This window comes from Coptis chinensis, chromosome 9 (genome assembly GCF_015680905.1).
Source record: "Coptis chinensis isolate HL-2020 chromosome 9, ASM1568090v1, whole genome shotgun sequence".
NCBI classification, from domain to species: Eukaryota; Viridiplantae; Streptophyta; class Magnoliopsida; order Ranunculales; family Ranunculaceae; genus Coptis; species Coptis chinensis.
In genome coordinates, this window is record NC_141464.1 from 80,169,863 (window position 1) to 80,195,911 (window position 26,049).

The 26,049-nt window shown below is 37.0% G+C and overlaps 4 protein-coding genes across 7 annotated transcripts; 1 reads left to right on the top strand and 3 right to left on the bottom strand.

The window, feature by feature from the left end:
- Positions 1-1,132: 1,132 nt before the first annotated feature.
- LOC147478511 (phosphoribosylamine--glycine ligase-like) lies at positions 1,133-5,358 on the bottom strand. 2 transcript variants are annotated; one of them, XM_086582064.1, is made up of 4 exons: positions 4,797-5,358; positions 3,648-4,021; positions 2,378-2,905; positions 1,133-1,775 (listed from the first exon to the last, which is right to left on the bottom strand). In XM_086582064.1, exons 1-4 carry the CDS (start codon positions 5,023-5,025, stop codon positions 1,359-1,361), a joined length of 1,548 nt encoding a protein of 515 aa, XP_086438190.1. In that variant the 5' UTR covers positions 5,026-5,358; the 3' UTR covers positions 1,133-1,358. The 2 variants fall into 2 exon arrangements, with proteins under 2 accessions (XP_086438190.1, XP_086438191.1); XM_086582065.1 differs by having other exon boundaries at positions 3,648-4,018; positions 4,797-5,159.
- Positions 5,359-5,478: 120 nt separating this feature from the next.
- On the top strand, positions 5,479-7,835 carry FAP3 (Chalcone-flavanone isomerase family protein). The gene is made up of 5 exons (XM_086582069.1): positions 5,479-5,796; positions 6,221-6,319; positions 6,524-6,679; positions 6,765-6,979; positions 7,468-7,835. The coding sequence occupies exons 1-5, from the start codon at positions 5,574-5,576 to the stop codon at positions 7,624-7,626; spliced, it is 852 nt and encodes a 283-aa protein (XP_086438195.1). The 5' UTR covers positions 5,479-5,573; the 3' UTR covers positions 7,627-7,835.
- A 103-nt stretch (positions 7,836-7,938) lies between these two features.
- On the bottom strand, positions 7,939-11,065 carry LOC147478513 (Protein kinase superfamily protein). Of its 3 annotated transcripts, none has more exons than XM_086582066.1 (6): positions 10,925-11,065; positions 10,417-10,593; positions 9,989-10,327; positions 9,661-9,915; positions 9,444-9,577; positions 7,939-8,308 (listed from the first exon to the last, which is right to left on the bottom strand). In XM_086582066.1, exons 2-6 carry the CDS (start codon positions 10,547-10,549, stop codon positions 8,108-8,110), a joined length of 1,062 nt encoding a protein of 353 aa, XP_086438192.1. In that variant the 5' UTR covers positions 10,550-10,593; positions 10,925-11,065; the 3' UTR covers positions 7,939-8,107. The 3 variants fall into 3 exon arrangements, with proteins under 3 accessions (XP_086438192.1, XP_086438194.1, XP_086438193.1); XM_086582068.1 differs by having other exon boundaries at positions 10,417-10,457; positions 10,925-11,037; XM_086582067.1 differs by lacking the exon at positions 10,925-11,065 and having other exon boundaries at positions 10,417-10,696.
- A 13,212-nt stretch (positions 11,066-24,277) lies between these two features.
- On the bottom strand, positions 24,278-25,747 carry LOC147478514 (UDP-glucosyl transferase 73B2-like). Its single transcript, XM_086586256.1, has one exon. The coding sequence runs from the start codon at positions 25,745-25,747 to the stop codon at positions 24,278-24,280; it is 1,470 nt and encodes a 489-aa protein (XP_086442382.1).
- Between the last annotated feature and the right edge of the window lie 302 nt (positions 25,748-26,049).

Consider the following 26,049-nt stretch of genomic DNA (forward strand, 5'->3'; position numbering starts at 1 on the left):
ATAATTAATTGAATTCCGGTTAAAATAAGGATAGATGGTTGTAAAATCCTTTGTATACATAAAAACTTCTAGTATTTGAAATTAATGATAGAGAATAAAATTTGTTGACTTTAACTCTACTTTTAAAGGGATAGGGAGCCATTAGACTCAACCTCATACAAACATTAAAGATCGGCGTCTTTTGCACCAAAATATATGTTTTTAAATAGATGTTTGTATATCATCTAGCTAGGTGTATTTTTTGAAATGTTTTATGAAATTCCAGTGGGACTAAAGTGCTCTCGAAAAGTAAAGAAAAGAGAACCTCACTTGGTTTGCAATCTTTGCATCATTAAATTTACAAAAATTAGCGTCATTAGAAGTTCTCATCTAACTATCTAAGTATGGGGTATATGAAAGTACCGAGTTACTTACTTACGTTCATACTTGGGAGTCCCTCTTATTATACCATAGAAAGTAGTGCAGCACCCTCAACCCAAATATAGGCTATAGCTATGTGCCTATTAATTCCAGAGTCCAGCTCAAAGACCCAACCTTGTTAGCTGTTGTGCTGTAATTCTCTGATGCTTGCATTAAATAACATAGTATCCAAAAATAACAAAAATGGGACATTGGGAATGGGACATTGGGACCTTTGCTCTTTGAATGGAGTTATAAGCACTTTCTCAACTGAAGCGCATTATTTATTTAGGTAACCTCTTCATTGGAAAGTAAATTCCAACTTTCACCACTGAGTGTTTAGCCATATGAGTCTCTCAACTCTCAGACAACTAGCTGAATAAAGGCGTTACTAACTTACTATTACGAAAAAACTATTTTGTACGTTATAGTGAGTTGGTGTTAGGAGCCCATCTCTTTAATTTTACTTTTCTTTTTGTCACGGTAGGTAACAAAAAAATTTCAATAACAATCGGGAAAATAAAAAGTAGTACAAGAAAATGAGTCGAGATGAAGGGATTTTCAATACTAAGATTATCAACTTCACACACAACTTCGATCTCCAGACAACAGTGCAGTTTCTTTTCCTTTCAAGCTAAGGAGAGTTGTGCATGCATTGCACACTTCGTGCACTAAACTATACACGCCTTGTACTAGCGGAAATAGACTATGGCAATAATAAGCTTCACTTTGATGATGTAATGCAAAAACTTCTACATGTTGATATCCTTAAGTTTCTGGATGTTCAGTTTTCTAAATATAATATAACTCTTTACTCATTCCAGATTTTTCAAAGGTGAAATGATCTTACAACATTTTACCCTCAGTGGGGAGCAAAAATGTTCTGTATATGAGCCATTCGCCCATTCATGGGATCTTAGATAAACAAAACTCACTGTATAAATCCAAAGCAGACTGAATTACCCTTGGCTAGCATATTGTTTATTGGGAAGCGCCCTCCAACCAATATCACGCCGAAAGAACCCTTCCTGCCAGTCAATTTGATCGACTGCTTGATATGCCCTGTCATGTGCCTCTTCGATATCCCTTCCCTTCGCTGTTATCCCAAGTACACGACCCCCAACTGCAATGTAGTTATCACTGGAGTCTAGTGAGGTTCCAGCATGAAATATTTTAACTGATGGAGCAACACTCTCTGCTTCTTCGAGATTTCGGATTACTGTTCCCTTCTTGTAGGTCCCAGGGTAGCCTTGACTTGCCATCACCACCACCATAGCTGAACCAGGGGACCACTTTACTGATACACCACTTAACTCTCCTTTACATGCTGCAAGTAGTATTTGTGCTAAATCAGATTCCAACCGGACCATCAGAACCTGTTTGAACAGTTCATGCAGAAAAAATCAGGGAACGGCAGATACATTTATATAATGAAAACTCAGAATATGAAATATGATCATTTTCATTCGAGGCTGTGATTGTGTTTGGCTTGGCAGGAAATTGTGGTCAATAGACACTGTAATCTGTATAATTTTTTTCTTTTTAAGTTTGGTGACTGCTGGGCGATGAGAAAACATCTAGAAGTACAATTCCCAGCACGACTTCACAATGTGTCACCTTGGCATATGCGACGAGTCTACCATAACGACAATCACATGTAAGGCTCTTTCTCTGATGGGAACAGTGCCATCGCAGTTAGAAGTTAGAGCAACTAATCGACCATATAATTTGTTATAACTTCTTTGCACAAAGAAAGGGTTGTGAGCATCCTATCATGCCAGACAACTGATTCATACTTATGATGGATTTTGAATATGAATGAGTTGCCTTTTGACCCAGGGAAATTCCTGGACCAAGCCCATATAAGAGCAGGTTCACTACCTTGCATGTGTGGTGGCATCAACTCTAACATTAGTACTTTTTCAAGAACCTTGACAATAACCTGGATGAGATAAGTTAACTTAGGGTTATGACTAACCTGGCACTCCGGATCTCCAAAACGCACATTGTACTCAATTAGCTTAGGTGCTCCTGTTTTCTCAATCATGAGCCCTGCATACAAGACCCCAACAAACTTGCAGCCTTCAGCAGACATTCCTTTCACTGTTGGTAGGATTATAGAACTCATAACCAAAGACTTCAGCTCTTCTGTTAATATTGGTGCTGGCGAGTATGCACCCATTCCACCCGTATTGGGTCCTGTATCACCATCCCCAACGCGTTTATGGTCCTGAGCTGATTCAAGAGGTATGGCATTCTCACCATCCACCAAGGCAAAGAATGAAGCTTCTTCTCCTTCCAGAAATTCCTCAATAACCACAGAGCAACCCGCAGAACCAAATATACCCTCAACCAACATTGAATCAACAGCTTCATATGCCTCCTCCAAAGTCATTGCAACTACGACTCCTTTTCCTGCAGCAAGTCCATCTGCTTTGATAACAATGGGTGCGCCTTGTTCTTTGATGTACTGCTTTGCATCAGATGGGTTTGTAAACGTTTGATACTGCAGGTATGATCAGCAAAGAATTAGAATATATTCTGCAACCATTTTAACAAGGCAAGAGTAGAAGTCATCTTGAAATTCCTTTTTAACATGAAATGATGCAAGTTTTATACAAAAACAGCATTCCCAATATACTAACAACTCCAAGAATAAAGGACGATCCCAGTGCAGGACTAGCAAAATCGTGATTTTCTGCTACATGATGCATCACTAATATGAGAGAATTGGTGCCTGATAATAGAACGTGTTAGTATATCGCACTGGTGTACGATGTACAATATGGCTGTCATTTGAATAAGCAAAAATAGAGTCACTTACACAAAATTGTGAAACAAAAGAACATTTCTTACTGTGTACTTCCAAGACAGTAATATTCCAATACAGGAGAACACTTTTGAAGATGCTATTGAAAATAAAATAATATTCTTTGCAAATATTCCCCATCATTGAACAAATCATTATCCTTTTCTCTCATTTCACTTTTTGCGAAACAAAAGCTTTTGAAGTTTAAAAGGTATGGAATTGCATTGAGTCTCATAAAAGTGGAGAAAGAAAATCAGTAAAACTCTGTCATAATTACATTCTAAGGCACAAATATATTTTTCTGCAACTGGGAAGACTAGACCCAGAGACAAAACTAGCATGTTCATATGTATCTTGGAACTGCCTTCAAATTGACAAAATAAGCCACAAATAAAAGAAGATTGAACTCTATCATACTGCAAAATAAATCTTTACAGACCTTAGCAGTGGGAATTCCATACTTGTGACACAGCTTCTTCATGAAGTCCTTTGAGCCCTCTAAAGCAGCAGCCTCCGCTGATGGGCCAAAAGTAGGAATTTCTGCCTTTACGAGATCATTTGCAAGGCCCGCAACCAATGGAACTTCTGGCCCCACCACAACCAATCCAACTCCCCACCTCTGGCAAAACGATATGACATCTGAGCTATTAGAAATGTCAAGGTCAGATATGCAAGTGGCATCTCCCGAGTTAGAAATCCCAGCATTACCAGGAGCACAAAAGACAGCACCACAGGATGCTGATCGCTTCAAGGCATAGCAAAGTGCATGTTCCCTTCCCCCACCACCGATGACCAACACCACCAGCCTCTCTTCTGACATTAAGAAAAATTCTCAATCGTAAATTATAAAACACAAGGGAAATCATGAGTGATTCAAAAACCATATACAGAACTAAGAAGATATCAAGTAGCTTCAAGCAGTTTACAACATCTTACAAAATTTTCCTTGAAACAAGTAAGACATAGTAAAGGCAATGACTTTGCATCAACAAAAGCCTACGAAAAATCATAAGGGTTGTATGTTAGGGGACGTTTTATGGGTAGACTGCAAGCTATGGAGGAGGCAATTATCTCGATTGTAGGGCTAATTTTTATTTTGTTGAAAACCTAGGAGGAGTGGAGGGATACTGCATTTGGCAGCTTCGTCTTGGGTGTAGGACTCGTAGTTGGGCTGTGTGACGTGAGGACTTTGATCTATGGATGTGTCCTCTTAGGATTCATAAGATATCTCATCCTATAACCCTCTTCTTCATTGGATAACTACAATATCATCAGATGAAAAACTACACCCAGTAGTCGAAAGTTGAAGAAAGCATTGAAAAGCATTACAATTTTAGAGCACAAACCAAGTGATACAATACAAACTTGAATACAGTTATAAAACAAAAGGAAAAAAGTTTCTATTTCCAAACTATACACAATACATTGGAAATAAAAAAAACGTGTAAGAAACTAGAAGACTGAAAAACATGCAATTTTAGAGTTCACAACATGTATACCATATGACATTATGATGACATTTCAGTATCAGTAAACAAAAGAACCATTCCTATTTTTCAACATTTGAGTTATCATTAAAATTCCTTACCCGAAACACGCTCACTGTTGTTCTTACCGCCTCCACTTCCACTGTTGAAACCAGATTGCTCAGAAATCTGGGAAAAGCACTTAAATAGCTGACACGAGCTCCGCAAGCTGAACTTGTGCGATGGGGCAAAATAAACCGAAGCAGGCCGATTCACACTAAAGGATTTTGACACTGACTTGTCAATACAACTCCAAAATGCCACTCTATTTGAAGCAATGCAAGCCATCATACAGTCCTTTCAAATAAAACCAAATGTATTCCCAACCAATGTACAACTCAACTCCTAACACAATATTCACCCCTTTCTAGCTGTCCCTTCAAAGATATAAAACACTAAACCCTGTTCTTAAAATACCTCTAAAACAATAAAACTATCAAAAAGAATCTTACTTTCTTCCTTCCTTCAATATTCCTTAAGCCCCTTTTTATTCTTTTCACTATCTGAATACGTTTTCCCTTCAAGTTTTGATATTTATACTCAAAGCAAGTGAAAATTATGTTAAAAACCGAACCTTTTTTTTGTAGAAACTAAGAAAACCCAACTTCCTGTGCTTCAAGTTTTGAGATGGAAGCTCGAATGGTGAAAAGAAAGTAAAGAGTCATGTATAATGGGCCTGGTCTTTTAAAGATATTACCCATTACTCAAGGCCTATATACCCTGGCACCATTTATCAGCCACCCACATGGGGCCATGGGGGACCTTGAAAAAATAAATGTACAGAGTCTACTCCACTGAATGTGTTGAACAAGTTGTTAAAAGAGTTGAGTTGAACAAGAATGGCTGTTGTTGCTGGGTTCATTTCAACTCCATTCTCAATAGTTTCCAACTCTAAAGCTAAATTTTTTGAAACAAACTTTAGTCCAGTTCAACAACTCTATTATCATGCACATGCATCATCATCATCACCCTTATCCACATTTTCCACTACTGTTAAATTCAAAAGACAGTTTCCAACACATATTTCTTTTCCAAAAGCTTCTGCTTCTTCCTTCTCTTCAGGTATAACTCACTGCTCACTTTACTGTATGTATATATCACTATGTTAGTCTATGTGCATCAGTGCATGTGTGTTTTTTTTTTAAATATATATTATGTCTCAATTACTACTAGTTTTAGTTAATTTAAAAGATTGGGGTGTGCCCAATGTTTCATTAGTGATTTTGTGAGATTTTGAGTGGTTGGGAAGTTAAGGTTCTTGGTTTTGTGGTTGGATTTCGAGAAATTAAACATAGAGTTGCATTTATAAATGTATACTGTTATGGTGTTGAGTGAGTGGATATTAACAGAAATTGTGGATTCCATTTGCTTTAGTTTGTGCAAAATGTCTACCTATGATCATGTTTTGTTTACCTTGTTATGCACCGAACTGTTTGTTTCGTGGGCATTGATATACAAATCTCTTTCCGGTGAATTGTTTTGGTAGGAAGTACAGAATATGTCATCGAGCCAAATACAGATGTGAAGTTTCAAACATATTTGAGCCTACCAGGTTGCTCCAGTCCTTTAGCTTTGATTGGTACAGGTAAATTGCTAAATTATAACTATGTATAGATGTGACAAGAAATAGATTTATGCTTGTGTATGTAGTTATTTAGGAGATACCAAGCTCATGGACCTTTCCAATGGTACACTTGCATTTTGTTTAGACTTTATTCATTGCTGCTTCAGTTTGTTTGACGATATTGGTCGAGGCTTTATATATAATTTGATATTAACATAATTGCAGGATACAGGGAGAAGGTTTTCGCAATTATTGGTGTAAAGGTCTATGCTGTAGGTCTATATGCAAATCTAACTGTACTGGAAAACTTAAATGCTTCGAAAGGTCCTTCAGCTGCTGACTCTCAAGATTCCTCGTATTTGCTTAGCCTAATTTATCAAGGTAAAATTGATCATTCTCAAGATACTGCTTGCTTTTCAGAAGATGTGATGTGTTAAGATGCTGATATTACTTTCTTCTTATGAAGCTCCTCTCGAAAAATCATTGCAGATCATTCTTGTTAGAGACATCGATGGGAAGACCTTCTGGGATGCCTTGGACAGTGCCATCTCTCCAAGAATCAAAGCACCCACACCTACTGATGAATCTGCACTTTCGAATTTCCGGAGCATCTTTCAGGGACGCCCTCTTAAGAACGGAACGCTCATATTCTTGACTTGGCTAGAGCCATCGAAAATGATTGTAAGTGTACCTTAGATACATATTTATTCACCTATTCTTCCATAGCAGGAGGGTAGTGTTTTTCTGTTATTCAGGAAGGGTGAGATGATTGTAGGCTGAACCCCAATTTCGTTATTGCCACACTTAAGGGAAACCTTCATTGGGCATCTTGTTCCACATTTATATTACTGAATATATACATGCACCCATTGTTTTAGAACAAATATGAATTCATGTACCTGTAATTATGAAAAAGAAAATTATCCTTACTGTGCCGCGAAAATGTGATAGGGTTGGCTGCACTAAATGCTGTTATCAACTATTTCATACGGTAGATGCATCATACAGGGATTGCTTTAAGAAGCTCTCTTCTGGTGTTTTCATGAAGCTCATTTGTTCAAATCCATTTGTGCTTAGATACCTGTATCCACTTTTAATTGTAATTTTTCTTGTATGGTGTTATTTAAGGCTGTGAACTGAAAGGAGATGATTTGATGGATCCTTTGTAGGTTTCTATCTCGTCCAATGGATTGCCTTCTAGAGTGGATGCTACAATAGAATCGATTAACATAAACTCGGCTCTCTTTGATGTTTTTTTCGGGGATGCTCCGGTTTCTCCCTCTTTGAAAGCTGCAGTTTCCAGTGGGTTGGAAAAGATCCTCAGATAAATCTGTGTGAGTTTGTTTAACAATTTCTGTTCAACTTGTATCATCAATACTTTGTTCATAGTCGCCTCGATTCACATTGCTTCTACATTTTACATCACTGAATCTGGGAGGTATATTGATTAAATTACTTGAGCCTAGTTTAAAAGAGGAAACATTCAAATACGTTAGCCTGCTTGTTCTTATCTTTTCTATATATTTCTCTTGGTATACATTACTCGCAAAGGCTCTTGCTATTTGGTCAATTTTAGCTATCCCTTTGTGTGCCTGTCACCAAATAATGGTTTTATGCACTATACTGTAGCTTTCAGGAAATTGGAGGATAACTTTTTCTAGAATTGCAAATAGGGCATAACGTTCATTGTATCTTACTAAATGATAATAGTTAGGCAAATCAGTGCACATTGGCCACATACAATCAAGCTCACTGTAAGAAACAATTAGAAGAGTGAAATGCACACTTGGAAAGAAGAAAATACTGAAATCAGAAAGCCGTACAATTCTTGTTAAACTTTATCTGCTCAAGCATCTTGACAACCTCTTCCATGTTTGGTCTATTGGATGGATCTGATTCAAGGCACATTTGTGCAATAATGAATACATTCTTAACTTCATTTAGAGGATAACATCCTAAACTGTTATCAATGGCATGCTCTTCGCTCTTCTTGTCTACAACTGTTTTCACCTGGTACACAATATGTAGCTAAACTTGTTGAAAGGTATACCAGATTAAAGCACAAAATCTTTAAACAAATGTAATCCCACATAAATGTATTATACAATCGGATCAGGGGAAACAGATAAAAACAGTAGAGGAATGGAGCCTATTGGAACAGTTGCTAGTGTTGGGGAAAGAGTTGGTAGGAAATTAAATCCGTAGAGGTAGAGAACTCTGAGAGCTCCGATCCTGTTTAGATTTGATAGCTCCGATCCTATTAGGAGTTGCAGAAAAACATGCTTTATGTGTTTCCCATTAATACATTTACATTTACATTTACAGTAAGTCATGTGATTAAATGAAAGTGACTGAGTTGAAGAGGAGCAGAAAAGATAGGAATTGCACCAACTGTATATGATGAAGAAATGAGCAGAAACATGACACTTAGCTTGTATAAGAAGTTTTGATTTCAGAATATGATGCTTTAACATGGTGTGCAGAAGACGTGGGGAAACCATCTGGGGAATTTTAAAACTGTGAGTGTGAGAAGACTAAAATTCAAAAACCTATAGAGATAGGTCGGTTCCAAAGAATCCTTTAGATATTGTGAGGAAATATAGTCGGCAAGGAAGAGTTCAAAAATAATTAGAAGAGCTCTACTGAAAACAGTTTACGGTGGACAGTAGTGAACTGATGATTGATGCAAGGAACGGTTTGTTTTCAGATAATATGGTCTTTAGCTTGTCAACAGGCGTTGTGAAAGGCTCGTTAAGTTATAACTGAATATACATTAGAAGGGGAACTAAAATTTTCAGAGTTATAGCATGATATTGGTATTTGGGGACACGACAATGTTTTTGAGTTAATGAAACAATTCTCTCCTACACTAAAATCCTCTTTTTCTGCTAATATGTATAAAACATTTAACTCTTTAGAAAGATAATATATAGCAAAAACAACAGTAATAATAATAAACACAAACACAAATACAAATACAAATCTTTCCACTTATTATTGAGACAAGGACTAATATTCATGTTATACCCACTTATGATTAAAATATGAAGAGAACCTTCATGCACAACAAATCGAAATCCCTTTTAACGTTTTCCAATCTAGAACAAAATCTGAAATCTGTTAAGACATGGAGAGAGGGAATTACCCATGTTACCAGCTTAGTTCCCTCTTCTATGAAGTCTGCATTCATTGGTCTTTTTCCAGTTAGAAGCTCAAGTAGAACTACACCGTAGCTGTACACATCTCCTTTTGTTGTCGCTCTTCCTGTATCAAAATACTCTGCAGAGAACAAGATTAGTGTTATGCTTATGGATCCAAAACACAACAAAGGGAGATAGTTGATCTTGTCTTCTGGTTTTTACCAGGAGCTAGGTATCCAAAAGTCCCACCAACAAATGTAGAAACATGAGTCTTGTCTGGTTCCATCAGTGTAGCCAGTCCAAAGTCAGACACTCGAGCGTCCATATTTTGATCTAACAGTATATTGCTTGATTTGATATCTCTGTGGATTATATGAGGGATACAATCATTATGGAGATATGATATGCCACGTGCAGCTCCTAACGCTATTTTATATCTTGAAGGCCAATCCAGTGGCTTCTTGTCATTTGATCTTCCTGCATAAGGATATTGTTATAAGAGAAGCTCAGTAAATAGCTATGGAAAAATGAAAATAATTTTACTGCATACCATGTAGCACAGTGTCCAAACTTCCATTGGGCATTAGATCATATATGAGAAGATTATAGTGAGGTGTAGTATAATATCCATGAAGAGTAACAATGTTCCGGTGTTTTATGTCTCCCATTGCTTCAAGTTCTCTTTCGAAACCTCTATCCCTATCTGCACTTCCACTATTGAGCCGCTTAACAGCGAAGGAAGTAGAATCATCGATGGTAAGTCTGTACACAGTCCCATAGCCTCCAGATCCAATTATATCTTTGTTGGTTAATCTCGTTGTTTTCTTTTTAAATACGTCTGATGTGAGATATTGCATCGTCGCTGATCTAAACATCACCATTTTCCCACCTGCATGTAGTGGTCGTCAACGTGTTAGTATGCATATCAGAAGGGAAAAAATCTGGTAATAATGTCCTATCTAACAATACTGGAAGTACCTGACATGCTTTCTTGAAACACCTGGTGCTTTCTTTGCCATCTACGGTAGAGAAGGACTGCAATTACTATCTTGGATACAACAAACGCGACACAGCTTATTGTGATGTAGAAAGCGAGTGGAACTTTAGCCATCTATCTTTGCAGAAGTAAGCAAAATATAGGAAGAATGAAACCCCCTGATGCCAGTTATTAATAAAACATATAGAATCATTAAACAGGACTAGTTGGACCATAAAAAGTACTCTCTATGGTCATGTTGTCAACCTTGCTGCATTGTTTATGCTCTTGTTTGTCACTGGAATCTTGAAACAGAAAACATACACATTTGGTGCATGCAGTATTGAACGAAGTCATAAAAATAGAGAAAAAGATGGAAGGACGAAGTCATAACATCTATATGTAAAACCTAGTAGAAGTATAAAACAAGATCACTAGCTATGAGCCTATGACACCTTGTGCACTGTTGGGTTTTTTCTTTTACCCTCTGACAAATAAATGAGATCTTACCAGAGTGGAAGAACAACACCCCCAAGTTTGAGTTCTCAGAGAGATCTCAATAGCATTGTCGGCGCGCAGAACAAGTGCAAAGACCAATGTGAATTCATATTGGCACCTTGTTAGCTCTTCCGGTGAGAAAGACTACAGAGAGCTCTGAAGCTTTTTGAAATATTTAAAGGTAGGTCCAGCTAACTATATATTATTCCATCATGTTGAAATTTTGATAAGTGGACTTTGAAAATAAGGAAAAGTGTTGCGACAGACACGGGTCCCCCTTTATGCTAGGATCATTATCGAGATCGTTATACTTAAATTATGGAATAATTGAATTAATCAAACCATCATTGAGTAGCTCGTGGCATGTATCAGTAGTGAATCTAGTGGAGAATGATATATTAATTTTGTACAACCAGAACAATATGCTGGCAGAGTAGCAGGTATGAAACCGAGCACCCGTATGAAACCTGTGAAAGTCTTGCTGTCTTTACCTAACAAAAGTTTCTTTACCACTTTTGGTGTGGGTTTGGTACTTTGGTATGAGTATTCTTTTTTTTTTCTAGTGGAAGTTTTTTACCTTATCCTGAATCTAGTTTCTCATCTTCTATTCTTTATGAAAGAAAAACAAAAACTCATCACATGAGAACTGAGCAACTGGCATACTTATTTGGATTGTCACATGAGGAAAAACTTTTTTCTTTAGGCGTGTGACCATATCTTTTTTTGGGCAATCCAACTTTTGGCTGAAAGTTCAGTGCCGAAAAGTTGGGAAGTCATGTAGCCATGTAGGTGACGAAGTGAGCTTCTCGGATGGTGCACAAAATTAACTTCTAGAACTTCAAAACAATTTTCATGCAATGAAATTTTTTTGGTTATTGGGGACATACCAAAGAAGATATCAAAAGATACATTTTTGATGATCCCCCTAAGCTTCTATTTGATTAAATTTTCCATAAAAATAGCTTACTTTTTATAAAATCAGCATTACGCTAAGCAACCATGTAGGCATGCACACAGACACGCAGTGACGGGCTGATTAATTATACATTGATTAAGCTAATAACAGTTGAAATCGGTGACAGTTTGGCCGAGTGGGCTAAAGCGCCAGATTTAGGCTCTTGTCGGAAAGGACGTGGTTCGAACCCCACACAATTTTTTCAAAGATACTTCAATAATAATTCAGCTGAGAAGTGAAGCTTTGACGTAATATCTTCATATATCTGACACTTTACGTACCTTTGATCCGACTTCCGTTAAACCAAATAATGATGTCGATTTTTTTCGATACCATAATGATGGTGAGTCCCTAGCATTTAGTCAAGGGGCATATTGCAATAAATATGATAATTTCGAATGAGTCCGGTTTCTCTATAACCGGATACAAAAATGAATCTAGGTAACCGTGTTATTGTAATGTTGGATCCGTCTCGAAATACAGATTTCGACCTTGACATCTGTATGTTGTGTATTTTCTATATGTTTTAAACAAAACACATAACATGCCTCTATCAATCTAGTTTGAAAGTAATAACAATCGTCTTGAAAATTTCTCCTCTCCCTCACCATCTCCTATAGACTATGCTCCCAAAGTGAAAAGCGTTTTCATTGTCGCCTGCAAGCATAGCTAGTAAATGTTAGAATAGTTGTATCAACACAGCAACTAGAGTAGAATAAAAGGAACAATAGACAAAGACAGAATTAACAGGTAATAACCAAGGCGGGATTAAGGCATCCTTAAGGAAAGATTTAAGCCCCTTCCAATGGTGCAAAAAGCGTGAATGGCGTCTTCCTCCACGAGGATTCAATAGTTAATAGCGATCGACTTTGCACTAGCACTAGAGAAACAACAATATAACTCTCTCTGGCTCTGGGAAGAATAGAAGAAGAATATGATATGTTATAGTTTATGTTTCTCGAGATGGGTTTTACGATATGTTAAAGTCTCTCCCCTCTATGGACTCACAAATCCTATTTATAGAGATTAGGCCGGTCTCCTAAACATATAAGGAAGAGAGACCAACTCCTAATAGAACACCAAAACTTCTTTGCTCAAGAAAAAAAAAAAAACAAGTTTAGGCAATTAGTCAAACCACTACCCACAACAGTAAGCCCAAGCCCAAGCCTGAACCCAACCCGATGTGGTGGATAACCAATGTGGGACTATCTATTATGCACTAAAGTGGAGAGAACACTATTTGTTCATCTCCTCCACTTTGCACACACACACACACACTAGTATTTAGAAATACACAAGAGATTCCAACAATCCCCCACTATTTCAAAATATTAATAGTCCCCCACTATTTTGAAATAGGATATTACAAAAGAAATGGGTTAACTAAATGCCAGAGAGAATCGAAAAAACAATGCATAAGATACTGGTGTTTTAGAGGCTTGAACCAGTCATAGGATAACATGTCTTATAATACGTGAAAGTGGTGGATTAAAAAATATTTGAACCAACATTCCTTTGTAGTAAAATAGATCATATGCACCCACATTGTTCTTTCATTATATGTATGTTAGCGGTGTTTGCTTTTTGGCCCTTCTTGGCCGCATGTGTTCCATGAATGCTTTAGAGTACTTGCCCATATACTCATAACAAACCGACCCAGTTCTACATTCACGTGGGGTGGATATCCATCAAGTGTACATTGCGGTTAAAATACACTATCTCATTATAAAATGGACTATGGATTCCAATAAGAGTAAAATAACTCATCCTTACTCATTGCAATTCTAGTTATACAAAGTATACTATAGTACCATCTCGCCATAGGGTGGGACGTCTCGTAAATAAATAAGACGATAGTACTGCAGGACGACGAAGTGACTTGTTTTTTCTTTTGAACCTACTTCATGGGATCTCCAATCACATAGGTAGAGTTGCTGTCAGTGTCGCCTTATATATGGGTATAAGTCCCATCCCCCTCGACGTATAACCACTTGCCTCCAAATAAGTGGTGTAGTCAGACATGTGGCCAAACTAAGTCTGACCTAACATAATCTCTAGTAGCTGCTTGATTAAGTTATATCTCAAACTTACATGTATTCTTTTCCCATTGCACATAAGGTAACATGTCTTAGCTATTGCAATGAGACAGTTGCAAAGCATATACACATCAGGAGGCTGTTTAGAGCCAATAGGAAGATTTGTCAAAAGGTTGCTAACCCACTCAACATCATCACATGCCTTTTATAAGGCGATTAGACTGGATAATATCCAAGACACTTAATTTCCACCAAGGGTAAACACATAAACATTCTTTGGATCCGGTTTATAACACATTACCCTTCCAACAATGATGAAAATCTACTAAATATAAATCCATAATCAATGGCTCCGCTATAGTACTTGGATAAACTGACAATATACATCCAATGTTTCTTATATGAACAATGGGTTATCAACTCGGTATGCCATTAATGTAAGCAATGTCATGTCTCACATATATAATTCATCAAGTCTGATAGGCTACCAATGATATTGACATATTTAGTATGAGAAAAAACACTGGTGGAATTATTATATTTCATAAGATGGATATTTGCCACAAAAGGTGTTAACGCATGCTTACTATCAGAATACCCATACTTTTCAATGAAAAATATTTCTACTATGTGCTAAAACAATATAATAAGACCAACATGAGTTATAATTTCTATATTCACCAGTCATTCAATTCTGTAGTGCCCAAAATTCCCTTAGACCATGATAAAAACCGTTTAATCCGAACGTTTATTGGTTTTCTTGATTAATTAAGTCTGAGGTCCAGAGTCCGAAGTCCGAAGTCCAAAGACCAAAGTCCCAAGTCCAAAGTCTATATAGTCGTACGTTTTAGTCAAGTTATCTTACTCACGTGGGTTTGGTAGGATAGGTCGAGTAAAGGGATCGTCAAACCTTAGGGCTCGGAAAGGTTCACAACCTGGAATTACAACTTTTGGTGAGTAGGATTTTAGGTTTCTTAGTTGGTTTTAATTAAATTAACTTAATGCAAATAATGTAAATTACTACGGTGATTTATATGTAGGTAAACAAGATAAAGAAAGGGGGAGAGTTAGTCATACTCATGTAAGAATCATTTTTCAACAGTTTATATTACCCATCACTACATCTCTAATTAGGTCTCGTGTTGGAGACAACGTCGAGTATTGATCTCTAGAGCATGCCCACATCTCTAAGCTGCATCGCTAGCATAAAGGAGTTGAACTAATATTTCATCTACGGAATATCATTTCAGCTCTGGCTCGATTCCACATCGGCTAGACAAATTGGAGAGTTGTCTTTACACCATAAATGTCGACATTTTGGTTCGCGACGAGGCTGATACGAACATCGGCCTCAAATTTATGCGATCTCCGTCATCTTGGGACCGGATGTCTAATCATGCCTAATTCCTAAGTAGTGATTCTAGAATATTAAAGAGTCAATCCGTTCTCACACGAAGCGAGCATAACCACTCCCCACGGGGATTAGCTCATGATCATTGAAGGAATAATAAAACTTGATGTATACATTAAGTAAATAAATCTGGGGCGAGGAATTAAAAAAAAGAAATGGTATTTATTAAAGGGGTAAAATGACTTCACAGTATTTAAAGGCGTTGGAATGAAAATAATAACAGTTTAAGTCTTTGAAATGAAACTACAGACGTTAAAGTAAAACTAATGTATAGCTAAAGCATAGAATGCTGAAGGAGAATATTTGAAGACGACCCTTACATATATATAGGTTGATGTCTCGTGAAGCCTTTAATTGGGTTTCGTCTGTTTGTTTGCTAATTGAGGCATTCAAAACTTTGAATAACAAAGTTTTGTCTCCATGTGAATCAATTTGACCCAAAGTTTTGTTACGAAACAAAACTTTCATTTAATGTTTTGTCTTTTTGTGTTTTGATTTTGTCTTTTAGCCCAATTCAATTCAAACATTGAATTGGTACGTGTTTTTCCCATTGCAAGGTAGCACAAATTTGTGACCATTACTTGCCACCTGCCTATCTAACTTCGTCGTCATTTGGGCTGGGCTCATGAAGTGGGTCCTCTTAGTGTGTCGATGGCGCCAATTTTGGCATTTTTTACGACTTTAAATGTCAGCGTGGGAGTTAAAATTAAGCCGCGATTTAATTATGGCGGTTTCACTATGAGTCGGCATCCAGTTTATCGGATGTGAGCTTCGGGAAGTTCTTTGCTTCTTTATATGTGGACCCGTTACAAGACTGTTTTGTTCTTTTGAAAACTTCGGCTCTAGTCAGACTTTGTTGGGCTTCACTGGGGTTGAGTGGGAAACTTCAAATATTCCAGTATTCCTGTACTTCGATGCATGTTTTATCATTATATTCATTTTAAATGTGAAAATCTGCAAAAGTACGAAAATATAATTATTACATGATTATTAAACACATAAACGACCAAAATGCTATGTCCCTCGGGGTTTAATATTACAATTTTGGGTGCTTATCAGACCATCCGGCCGGTCTGGTTTAAGGTACGATGTGGGCTTCAACCATATTCAAACGTCAACATTTTGACAATTGAATATAGCAGTTACAGAAATGAGTTTAACAACATAATGAACTATCATTTTCGATGATGGTCTATTATGTGTTTCAAATAAGAATTTCTCTGTCTCATACACATTCTCAATGCTAACACTCATGATATTAAATCATCTAAACAAAGAGAGATTAACACATCTGTCTTGCTTTACTCTAAAGAAAAGACACACCTTTATCAACAACGGTACTTTGACATCCATATATGATACTAATATGTTGTTGAATTGCTCATGCCATTTATAAGCGCTTTAATCAATTCATACAAAGATTTAACTAAATTGTATACATTCAGCTTATCACCTGGTACTACTTGGTATTGTAGTTCCGCACAACTACTCAACTAGAGTCTTTAGAATTCTGTAGAAGAAATTCTAGTTAGATGAGCAAGGTTTCAAAGTAGTATAAATCTTGTCTCTGATTGAAACCCCTTGGTTATTATTATTAGCCTTGTATTTTGCAATACAACTATCACATTTTAGTTTTCTCTTGAATATCCAATTCAACCTATAGATCCCCCAATAAAACAAGTGTCACACCCCGAATTTCGACAGAATTCGGAAAAACATTATTTGTTCCCGACTCTTCGATTTCCGAGGTGTGACGCACTCTCTACTTTCAAAAACCCATAAACAGTTTAAAAATGCGGATAATTAAAAACCAATAAAAATTTCGAATTAACAAAAGTCCTCTTCATTACAAAAATTAACAAATGAAAATGCAAATAACCTTATCTCAACTGAAAATCTATATCACCTCAAAGGAAAACAAAGTCTATCTTGAAATGTGATGCTAACGCAACCCACAAGCAGCAACCAATCTTCTTCAACACTAAACCTATCAAGACTTATCAACTATGTTCATTTAATGAACACACCCGATAAGCAAACATGCAAATCGGGTCAGCATTATAAAAATGCTGGTGTGAATAGCTCTAAAATACAACATGTAATTATACATATATATACCACAATCCATGCGGCTTAGTTCCTCCATCGAGAGAGCCTTAACTTTCAACGACTAATACAACATCCTTAAGTTGTAATAATTAAAGGCGGTAGTTCCTCCAATTGAGCGCCTTAACTTCCCACTACCACACAACAAACTATACTCATAATAAATAAGGCATGTAGTTCCTCCATCGAGGTGCCTTAGGTTCTAACTAAACAAATAATCAACCAAACATATTATATCCGCATCGCATTTCATGCTCAATAACAGAGTGGATTAGTCTGCGCCCAAGTAATTAGTTTGACCCACCCTCTACGCAAAACCATATACAAACATCTATCTAAAGATACCTTATTAACCACATATTACCATAATTAGATTATTTGGGGCTTTCTTTGCGTGTCCACAAAATCCGCGTCGTATCTATGTCTTACCTAGTTTCCTGGCTACCACAATCGCTTCCCCGGCCCGAACATGTACATCCACATGCCTCCCACACATAATGAACCACTCCGTGCGTAACTACCCTGGCGGGATGCCGCACACCCAGGTAACCCTCACACGGAAGCCATTATGTAAGTAATCTTTCTTACTATTCGGCACAAAATATCGCGTCGTCTCGTTCTATTTTTCGCGAGCGGAAAAATCAAGTCACTATTAAATTTCGCCGAAAAGGGTCATTCAGACTTTCTTGAAACGCCATAAGGGCCAATCACATTACTTACGCCCGAAGGCCATTCAGATTCACCGAAACGCCGGAAGGGTCAATCAAATTACTTACGCCCGAAGGCGATTCAGATTCACTGAAACGTTAGAAGGGCCAATCATATCACATACGCCCACACAGGGCAAATCACATGAGTTGTGGTAGTCAGGTTCTAGGATTTTCGTTACGTAATTTATTCAGGTGTCATACATTTATGACTCATAATAATTCCACTATATCACGTCTTGAGTCAAATACCTTATTGCACTTAAGCCACAATATTTAGAAATATCTCAATATATCTCATAACCATTTTCATTCTGTCACGTGCCAATATATTATTTCACTACGCCACAATCCCGTGGGAAATATCCACAAATATTATACTACCTCATAGTAGCATCTCACATATATAATAATGAAGTGTTTATACATTTATTTCTCCAAAACTATTGCATTTAATATATATATCCCAACATATTATATAATGTCACAATATCAATGTCAAATCTTAATTAGATAATGACCACCAAATTTATACAAGCTTCTATAGCATTTTAGCATTTGATTTGTCCATACAATTTACAACATAAAATGTAGCACAATTAAACAGTCCACAGTCCACAATCAAAGCCCAATATATATATGTTTTACACACTACTCACGTCAAATCTTAATTAGATAATGACAAACAACGTTATATAATTTCGACAATATTTTATTACTATATTTGTCCATATTCTTTAATATGTGAAAAACTGGAAAAAGTCAACATTCCACAGTCAACGGTCAAAGGTCAAAGTCAACACGTCATGGTCAAAGTCAACGGTCAACACGTCATGGTCGAAGTCAAACTGTTGTCTCCATGTTCGACAGGTTCAGGGTCATAGCCATGGTTCATGGCTAAGGGCAAAGGTGCATGGCTCAAGGGCTCATGACTAAGGAAATGGTTCGGACCCAACTGGCCAAGCCCAAACCTTAGAACCCAGAAGTCTAAATGTTGGAAGACCCATTTGGATCTCTATTAAGTCCTATGGACTGGCCCCAAACAATATAGAAACTGGCCCAAAACAGTTAAACTGAACTGGCCCAAAACTAAAACAAAACCGGGCCCAAGCAAAACAAATTAAACTGGCCCATAGAACTTAATCTGGAACTGGCCTGCTACCCACTAATAGGTTTCGGCCCAAGAATTGAAATTTGATTTCGGCCCAACAACCAAAATTAGATTTCGGCCCAACAACCACCTAAGCCCAAAAGAAACCGACCCAGGCCCAAGTAAGAGGAACAGGTCGTCCTCTTCCTTCTTCCTCCCAGCAGCTCTCTCCTCCACCACTTCCAACCGCGCACCCAGCGCTCCCAAACCAAACCGAACTAACTTCGGTTTGTACCCCAAAAACCCCATCTTTTGCTACCCTCAAACTCGAAGTTCCTCACTCCACCGGTAAGCATTTCGGCGGCCACCACCGCTAAGTTCCAATCGCCATTTCAACCCGGTTTTGGTCCCGGAGGAACCCCCACCACTTTAATACAACCAAAACTTTTACTACCTAACTCCAAAAATTCAGCTCCCAACATCAACCGGCCGCCATTGACAACCGCTTCAAGCTCCCAAATGATCTATATGCTAACCACCAACCATCAACTCACCAACATCACAACCTAAAACCCCATGTCTAGTTTCAACCAAAACAATACAAAACATAAATAAGGGCGATTTTTCTCGGCGCCATTAACACTTTTACTGAGCACCGGCATAAGCTTTGAAATGCCACACTCCTCTCAACAATACAAACCCACAACAACAAAAGCGAGTTCAAACAACCAAAAACACAAACCCATAACAACAAAAACGAAGTTTGAACAACCCAAAAAATGGGCGATTCCATTATTTTAGTTTTAGCAGCCATTAATCGACCTCCTGAGTTCGAAAGCACTCCAACAGTTCCAACGAATCCTACTCCTAAAGTTTTAGTAATTAAACGAAACAACACCTAACGTTTAAGAGTTAATCATTTACCTGGATGAGAAATAAAACATCATAGAAAAACAGTACAAAAACTGAATGAAAGAAAACAGATAAAACAAACATATATAACTTCTATTTATTTTTCGATGGAAACAAAAATGTAACTACTCACAATAATGAACAACTCGACGAAATTCCTCCGAGTCCGAGTCGTCGCGCTCCACGCTCTAGCAATCCAGTTTTTTTCTCTGCCTCCATTTTTATTATTTTTTTATTATCTAAAAACCCTATTCTCTAGAACAATGTGATTATATACTTGGGTTTGAAACCCAAGCCCAATACAGACTCGGGCCCAAAAACCAGGCCCACGTATCCCAAACCCAATCCGATCTAATTTTAAATAAATAAATAATTAATTAATTAATATGTATTTTAAATACGGGCGTTACAACAAGAGTCCAGTTTAGAGGAGTTGTATCCTTCAAAAAAGGACACTTCTCATAGACGGACAACTTCCTTATAGGTTAATGAATCTTCTTCAATAAACATATAAACATCATCACCGTGAATGGTGGATATACTCACTGATAGTTTTCCAAATTTCTTATTCAAAAATTATGGGATCCTCTTATGTAGTTCATTATGAACATCCAACCACTCTATGCCAATTTTACAGAAAGCACATCCTCAAATAAAATTAGCATATAAAACATTCAATAATAGTGTGGTATCTACAAGATTGTTATCACGCATGACAACTAAAACAAACATCACTATTATGAGTTTCACCAATGAACATCTACTAGATAGTTATAGGTCTCAAAAAAATATTTCTTTTAGATTCATTCACAATAGCCTTGGCAAGACACCCCCCACATTTTAAAACATTTTTGGATATGCCCAAGACCGAAACTTTGTAGTTCGGTGTCTTTCCAATTATTTTGTGAGATGAACTATGGTAAAACAGTGTCATGCATATGCGTCACCACCCCCCACAGTTCAATAGTTACTCAACTTAATCAAACTTACATGCAAAACACATTCTACCGCTACAAACACTAAAAGAAACAACAACAATAATATGCACTCTTATGACAAGAATATACTTTACTCAAGTCTATGATTATGGATCATATAAAACATAGTCATATTATGTTCATGCTATCTATATGAAAGGAAATCCACAAGTGATTCAAATGAATTTGAAAGAATAGAAGAATTAGATGAAAAAGGTTTTACCCAAGATAATATCATTATCATTCTTTTTTTTATCATTCAACATTCCAACTTACATAGAGAGACAATCCATGCACTTGTACATCACCTTGGTTATTTATTCATAGTCATAGGAGGATAATGCCTAATAAGACAATCCACAAGCGTTACATCTCCCTGTCTAAAATAGTCACTGGAGGATATTGTCTAAGAAGACAATCCATAACCTTACATCTCCTTGACTAAATTAGGCTTAGGAAGATATGATTGTTTCTCATATTGTTTCCTCTCATAGACAACGATGTTCATTACTTAATAATATATGACATGGTTAAACTTCATGCCTATGTTAAATAATGCATTCATGCCAAATATGGTTAATATCATATCATAGGTTCAGAAAAAGTAAACTTTAACTGTACCCCTCACAACAAAAAGTATACGATAATTAAGCAAATCTAGCTACTGAATATGCAAAACAACTGAGGACTTTACCTCCTCTTTTTACATGAGCTCAAGCAAGATAGGATACCCTATCAACAAGACCTCAAGTACTACCACAACATCTAATGGCTCAACCCATTAATGTCTTCAACTAGAAAATTTACCAATAAACTAAATATCATCAAGTTCAAAGCAAATCCACAATCCAATTCACGATTAATTAATATCCAAAACTAGCATGCTATACAACTTTAACATATGCTATATTGGATATAAGCTACAAATTATTTCATCTAACATGTATTTTCACAATAGTACAATTTTAACCATCGTTTAACAACACGTACACTCAATAGAGGTAAGCAATTATGCATTGAATACATTATAATTACTATCCAAGATTTGAGTGTGATTAATATTAAATATATTAAGGTCTCTCTTATACCATCTACATACATCTACATATGTACAAAGAAAAATAATATCAAACTAATTCTAGTCAAACCAATTAATATCTTAGTGATAAACATGTATAATTTGTTGACTAGGTTATTAAAGAAGTTTAAACTTAGGGATTTCCCTCCTAAGAAAAACTAGCATGCAACTCAAGGCAAGAATATCACCATATAATCAAACCAAAAGAATTGCAAAGAGTGAAAAAATACGATACCTAACCGATTGAAAAATCGGATTACCATATTTTCCTCCTTCCAGAAAAAATAGTTCAAAAGAACTGTAATTCTGAACCAGCTCAGGACGAATTGGGTATCAATCCTTATACCACTGGAAAGATCTTTGAATCAGCTATCCAACACAAGAAGCGTATTGCAAAACCGAGCTCTGAGTTGAAAGTTACAGCAATTTCCGTAACGAGTGACGCTGCTGTCAAAAAGACGAACTTTGACGTTTTTCTTGATAGAAATCTCATATTTGACTCCCACAAACGTAGGAGAAAAGTCTACAACCATATAGGGTTTGATAAACCATAAAATATCAATAAATATTCAATCTTTAATTGGTTTCCCTAACAAAAACGAAATTATTAGAAAATTTCTAAAGTCATAACCCAATAACACAAACAATAACTCAAAGTAAAAGACTTATCTTTTGATTGCCGTATTAAAGCACTCTCCTTTGTTCTACTACGAAACTCTTTCCTTAATATTGTTAGAATAGTTATATCAACACAGCAACTAGAGTAGAACAGAAGGAACAAGATGAACAAGGACGTAATTAATGGTAATAACCAAGGCCACGAATTAAAGTCAGTCCTTAAGGAAAGATTTCGCCTTCCAATGGTGCGCGAAAGGCAAAGAAGGCGCCTTTCCTCACAGATTCAATGGTTAACAGCAGTCGACTTTGCACTAAAAACAACAATATAAACAATAATATAACTCTCTGAGGGAAGAAGAAGAAAGAAGAATAGGATATGTTATAGTTTCGTTTCTCCTGAGATGGGTTTCTAATCTGTTAAAGTCTCTCCTCTCTATGGACTCACAGTCCTATTTATAGAGGTTAGGTCGGTCTCCTAAACAAATAAAGAAGAGAGACCAACTCCTAATAGAACACCAAAACTTGCTGCTCAAGAAAAAAGCAAAACAAATTTATGGCAATTGGTCAAACCACTACCCACAACAGTAAGCCCAAGCCCAAGCCTGAACCCGACCCGATGTGGTGGTAACCAATGTGGGACTATCTATTATGCACTAAAGTAAAGAGAACACTATTTGTTCATCTCCTCCACTTTGCACACACACACACACTAGTATTTAGAAATACACAAGAGATTCCAACAGTAAATTCGCGGACATCAAAAATTTGATACGGAAATTATTCGCCAAAAATTTGAAATTTTGAATAATAATGCGTTTAAAAATTCGGCCAAACATACAATTCGTCTTTTATACGCATGTAATATGGAAAAAAACATATATACTTTGTTGCATTACAAGTTTAGAATGTAATAATTTGTCAAAATTGCTCATTAACTACACATACATAACTCAATTTTTTATTTATATTTACTTGCTAACACTTTAGTTCTTCGATATTCTTTAGGTATGAAAGGTTCTAACTTATAAGTGGATTTTCAAAACCTTCCATTTTGAAATTGCATCATACCTTTTATAGTACATTTTTTTCATTTAAAAAATACGGATCTTATTATTCGGCAATTATAAGCCTGGATCATAAAATTCGTGTATTAATCCATAGATTTGAAACGTTCGCTTTATTATTCATATTATACGTAAAAATATATAAAACGAGTATTAAACGCGGATTTACTAGCTATGCCTGCAAGACACTTTTTCTTTTTTCTTTTTTTTTTGTTAGAACTTAGAACAAAGCACTTTTTGAAGGCCCACCATCACTAATCACGGTGCTCGATCTATAATTTCAATTTAATAACAATCCTTCAAAGATTTTTTTTCTTCTTGGTGTAATTGTTTAACATGACAATGAATAAATATCTCTGGCTATGCATGTAATGTAGACAATCCATGTAGTCTTTGAAATTATCGATCATATTATTCGACAATCTGACTAAGAAAATCATTCAAAGCATCCAAAGTAGCCATATAACTACTTGACAAGCCATGTTCAAATGGACTTGCAAGAGAAACTGCTTGCTTTCTTATGTCCTCATTAGCTATCAATTTCTCTATTCCAATCAAAATATCACCCTTCTTAAGCTGCTCAATTTGATTTCCATGAGCATCCACTTTGATCATCAATCCAACCTTGAGATGATCAACTATCAACTTAGCATTGTAATGTTGATCACGACATATAGGCCACATCAGCAGTGGCACACCACGTAATATTGCTTCGAGTGTAGAGTTCCAACCACCGTGAGATACGAATCCACCTGTTGATCTATGGCTCAAAATCAATAACTGTGGAGCCCATCCACGGATAATCAACCCTCTTCCTTTGACCCGCTCCACAAACCCGTTTGAAACTACTTCCATATTTGAAGGTGAAGAAAATGGACCATGTGGCCCAGGTCGACTTGAATCCGATTGCATGACCCATATAAAAGGCCTATTACATTCATCCAAAGCAATTGCCAGCTCAGCTAACTCATCGAAAGTGGGACCAACTTCAGACCCAAAAGAAACAAATATAACTGATCCACGTGGCTTAGAATCTAACCATTGATTAATCTCATCTTCACTATAATTAGTCTGATCACGCTTCGATCTCAAATCACGATCGTGAACCACCGATCCATCAGATCTCGAGAACTGTTCAGGTAATAACGGACCCATACTAAAAACTGGCTTGTCAATTTCCTTACTCAAGTACTCAACAAATGGACGTTCAAGATCGGGACACGCATTAATCATCAGCGCGATCGAAATCTCTAAATGCGAAACCCATGCGGGTCGATTACCGGGTCCGGTACTAATTGGTGGGCCGGGCCTGAATGGTGGGCCAAACCCGGGTTTCGGAGGACCCGAGTTAGGGTGATGAGGTGGGGTCAAGTGAGTCAGATCGGTCTGTGTGACACAAATATGATCAGGTAGTCCAGGAAGCAAAAGAGGCTCACCAGGTGTCAAATTCTCAGGTGAGAGTTTCCCCATAGCAAATTCAATAGAAGCAGTGCATGCACTAGAAGTATAGAAACTCATAGTAGGGATATTAAATTTCTTGCAAGGTTGGTGGGCCCAATGGACCATAACATCAATAATAGCACACTTGGGAGGATCAGAGCCATTGAAAAGGGTAGTTAACAGATCAGTGAAGGGTTGGGCCAAGTCTTGCCTACGGGGGTCATGGTGGTGGTTGTTGGGTGGGTCAGATTCTGGTTGTGAAGATGGGGGAGTGAGTGTGGAAATTTGGAAAAGAGGGTGGTGATCAGGAAGTGAAGAGGAGAGTGAAGAAGGTACAATGAGGGTGATTTTGTAAGAGGAAGAGAGACGTTTGCAAAGCTCAATAGAGGGAAAGAGGTGGCCATGGCCATGGAAGGGTATAACAAGTATATGAGTAGACATTGGGAAGCTTAAAGGAAAGGAAACGTTTGTGGACACCTATGGTTAAAATTTGTGTAAGGAAAATATATAAAGGATGAGTGTCTTGCATGCTAAGGAGTTAAGGATGTTGATTGACTGCTAGTGATGGTTTATTTGGCATTTGAATGGTAGTTGAAATTAGTTTGTTGGTATAGAACGAAGTAACAAACTTACAGGTCGAGTGTTCGAAGAAGAGTTGAACATTAATTTGAAAGTGAACGTTTTGGTTTCATTATTACTTTATTGCATGGCTGGGAATGTCTGTATATCAGAATATGCGTGCC

What these genes read in the sequence shown, in the direction of transcription:
- LOC147478514 (XM_086586256.1), bottom strand. Translation starts at nt 25,747, where the DNA reads ATGTCTACTCATATACTTGTTATACCCTTCCATGGCCATGGCCACCTC.
- LOC147478513 (XM_086582066.1), bottom strand. Translation starts at nt 10,549, where the DNA reads ATGGCTAAAGTTCCACTCGCTTTCTACATCACAATAAGCTGTGTCGCG. An exon ending in TTTGGACACTGTGCTACATG is followed by an intron (nt 9,916 to 9,988) that starts GTATGCAGTAAA and finishes ATCCTTATGCAG; the next exon opens with GAAGATCAAATGACAAGAAG. An exon ending in GAACTAAGCTGGTAACATGG is followed by an intron (nt 8,309 to 9,443) that starts GTAATTCCCTCT and finishes ATTGTGTACCAG; the next exon opens with GTGAAAACAGTTGTAGACAA.
- FAP3 (XM_086582069.1), top strand. Translation starts at nt 5,574, where the DNA reads ATGGCTGTTGTTGCTGGGTTCATTTCAACTCCATTCTCAATAGTTTCC. An exon ending in TGCTTCTTCCTTCTCTTCAG is followed by an intron (nt 5,797 to 6,220) that starts GTATAACTCACT and finishes TTGTTTTGGTAG; the next exon opens with GAAGTACAGAATATGTCATC. An exon ending in TTTAGCTTTGATTGGTACAG is followed by an intron (nt 6,320 to 6,523) that starts GTAAATTGCTAA and finishes ACATAATTGCAG; the next exon opens with GATACAGGGAGAAGGTTTTC.
- LOC147478511 (XM_086582064.1), bottom strand. Translation starts at nt 5,025, where the DNA reads ATGATGGCTTGCATTGCTTCAAATAGAGTGGCATTTTGGAGTTGTATT. An exon ending in ATGGAATTCCCACTGCTAAG is followed by an intron (nt 2,906 to 3,647) that starts GTCTGTAAAGAT and finishes TCATACCTGCAG; the next exon opens with TATCAAACGTTTACAAACCC. An exon ending in TTGGAGATCCGGAGTGCCAG is followed by an intron (nt 1,776 to 2,377) that starts GTTAGTCATAAC and finishes CTGTTCAAACAG; the next exon opens with GTTCTGATGGTCCGGTTGGA.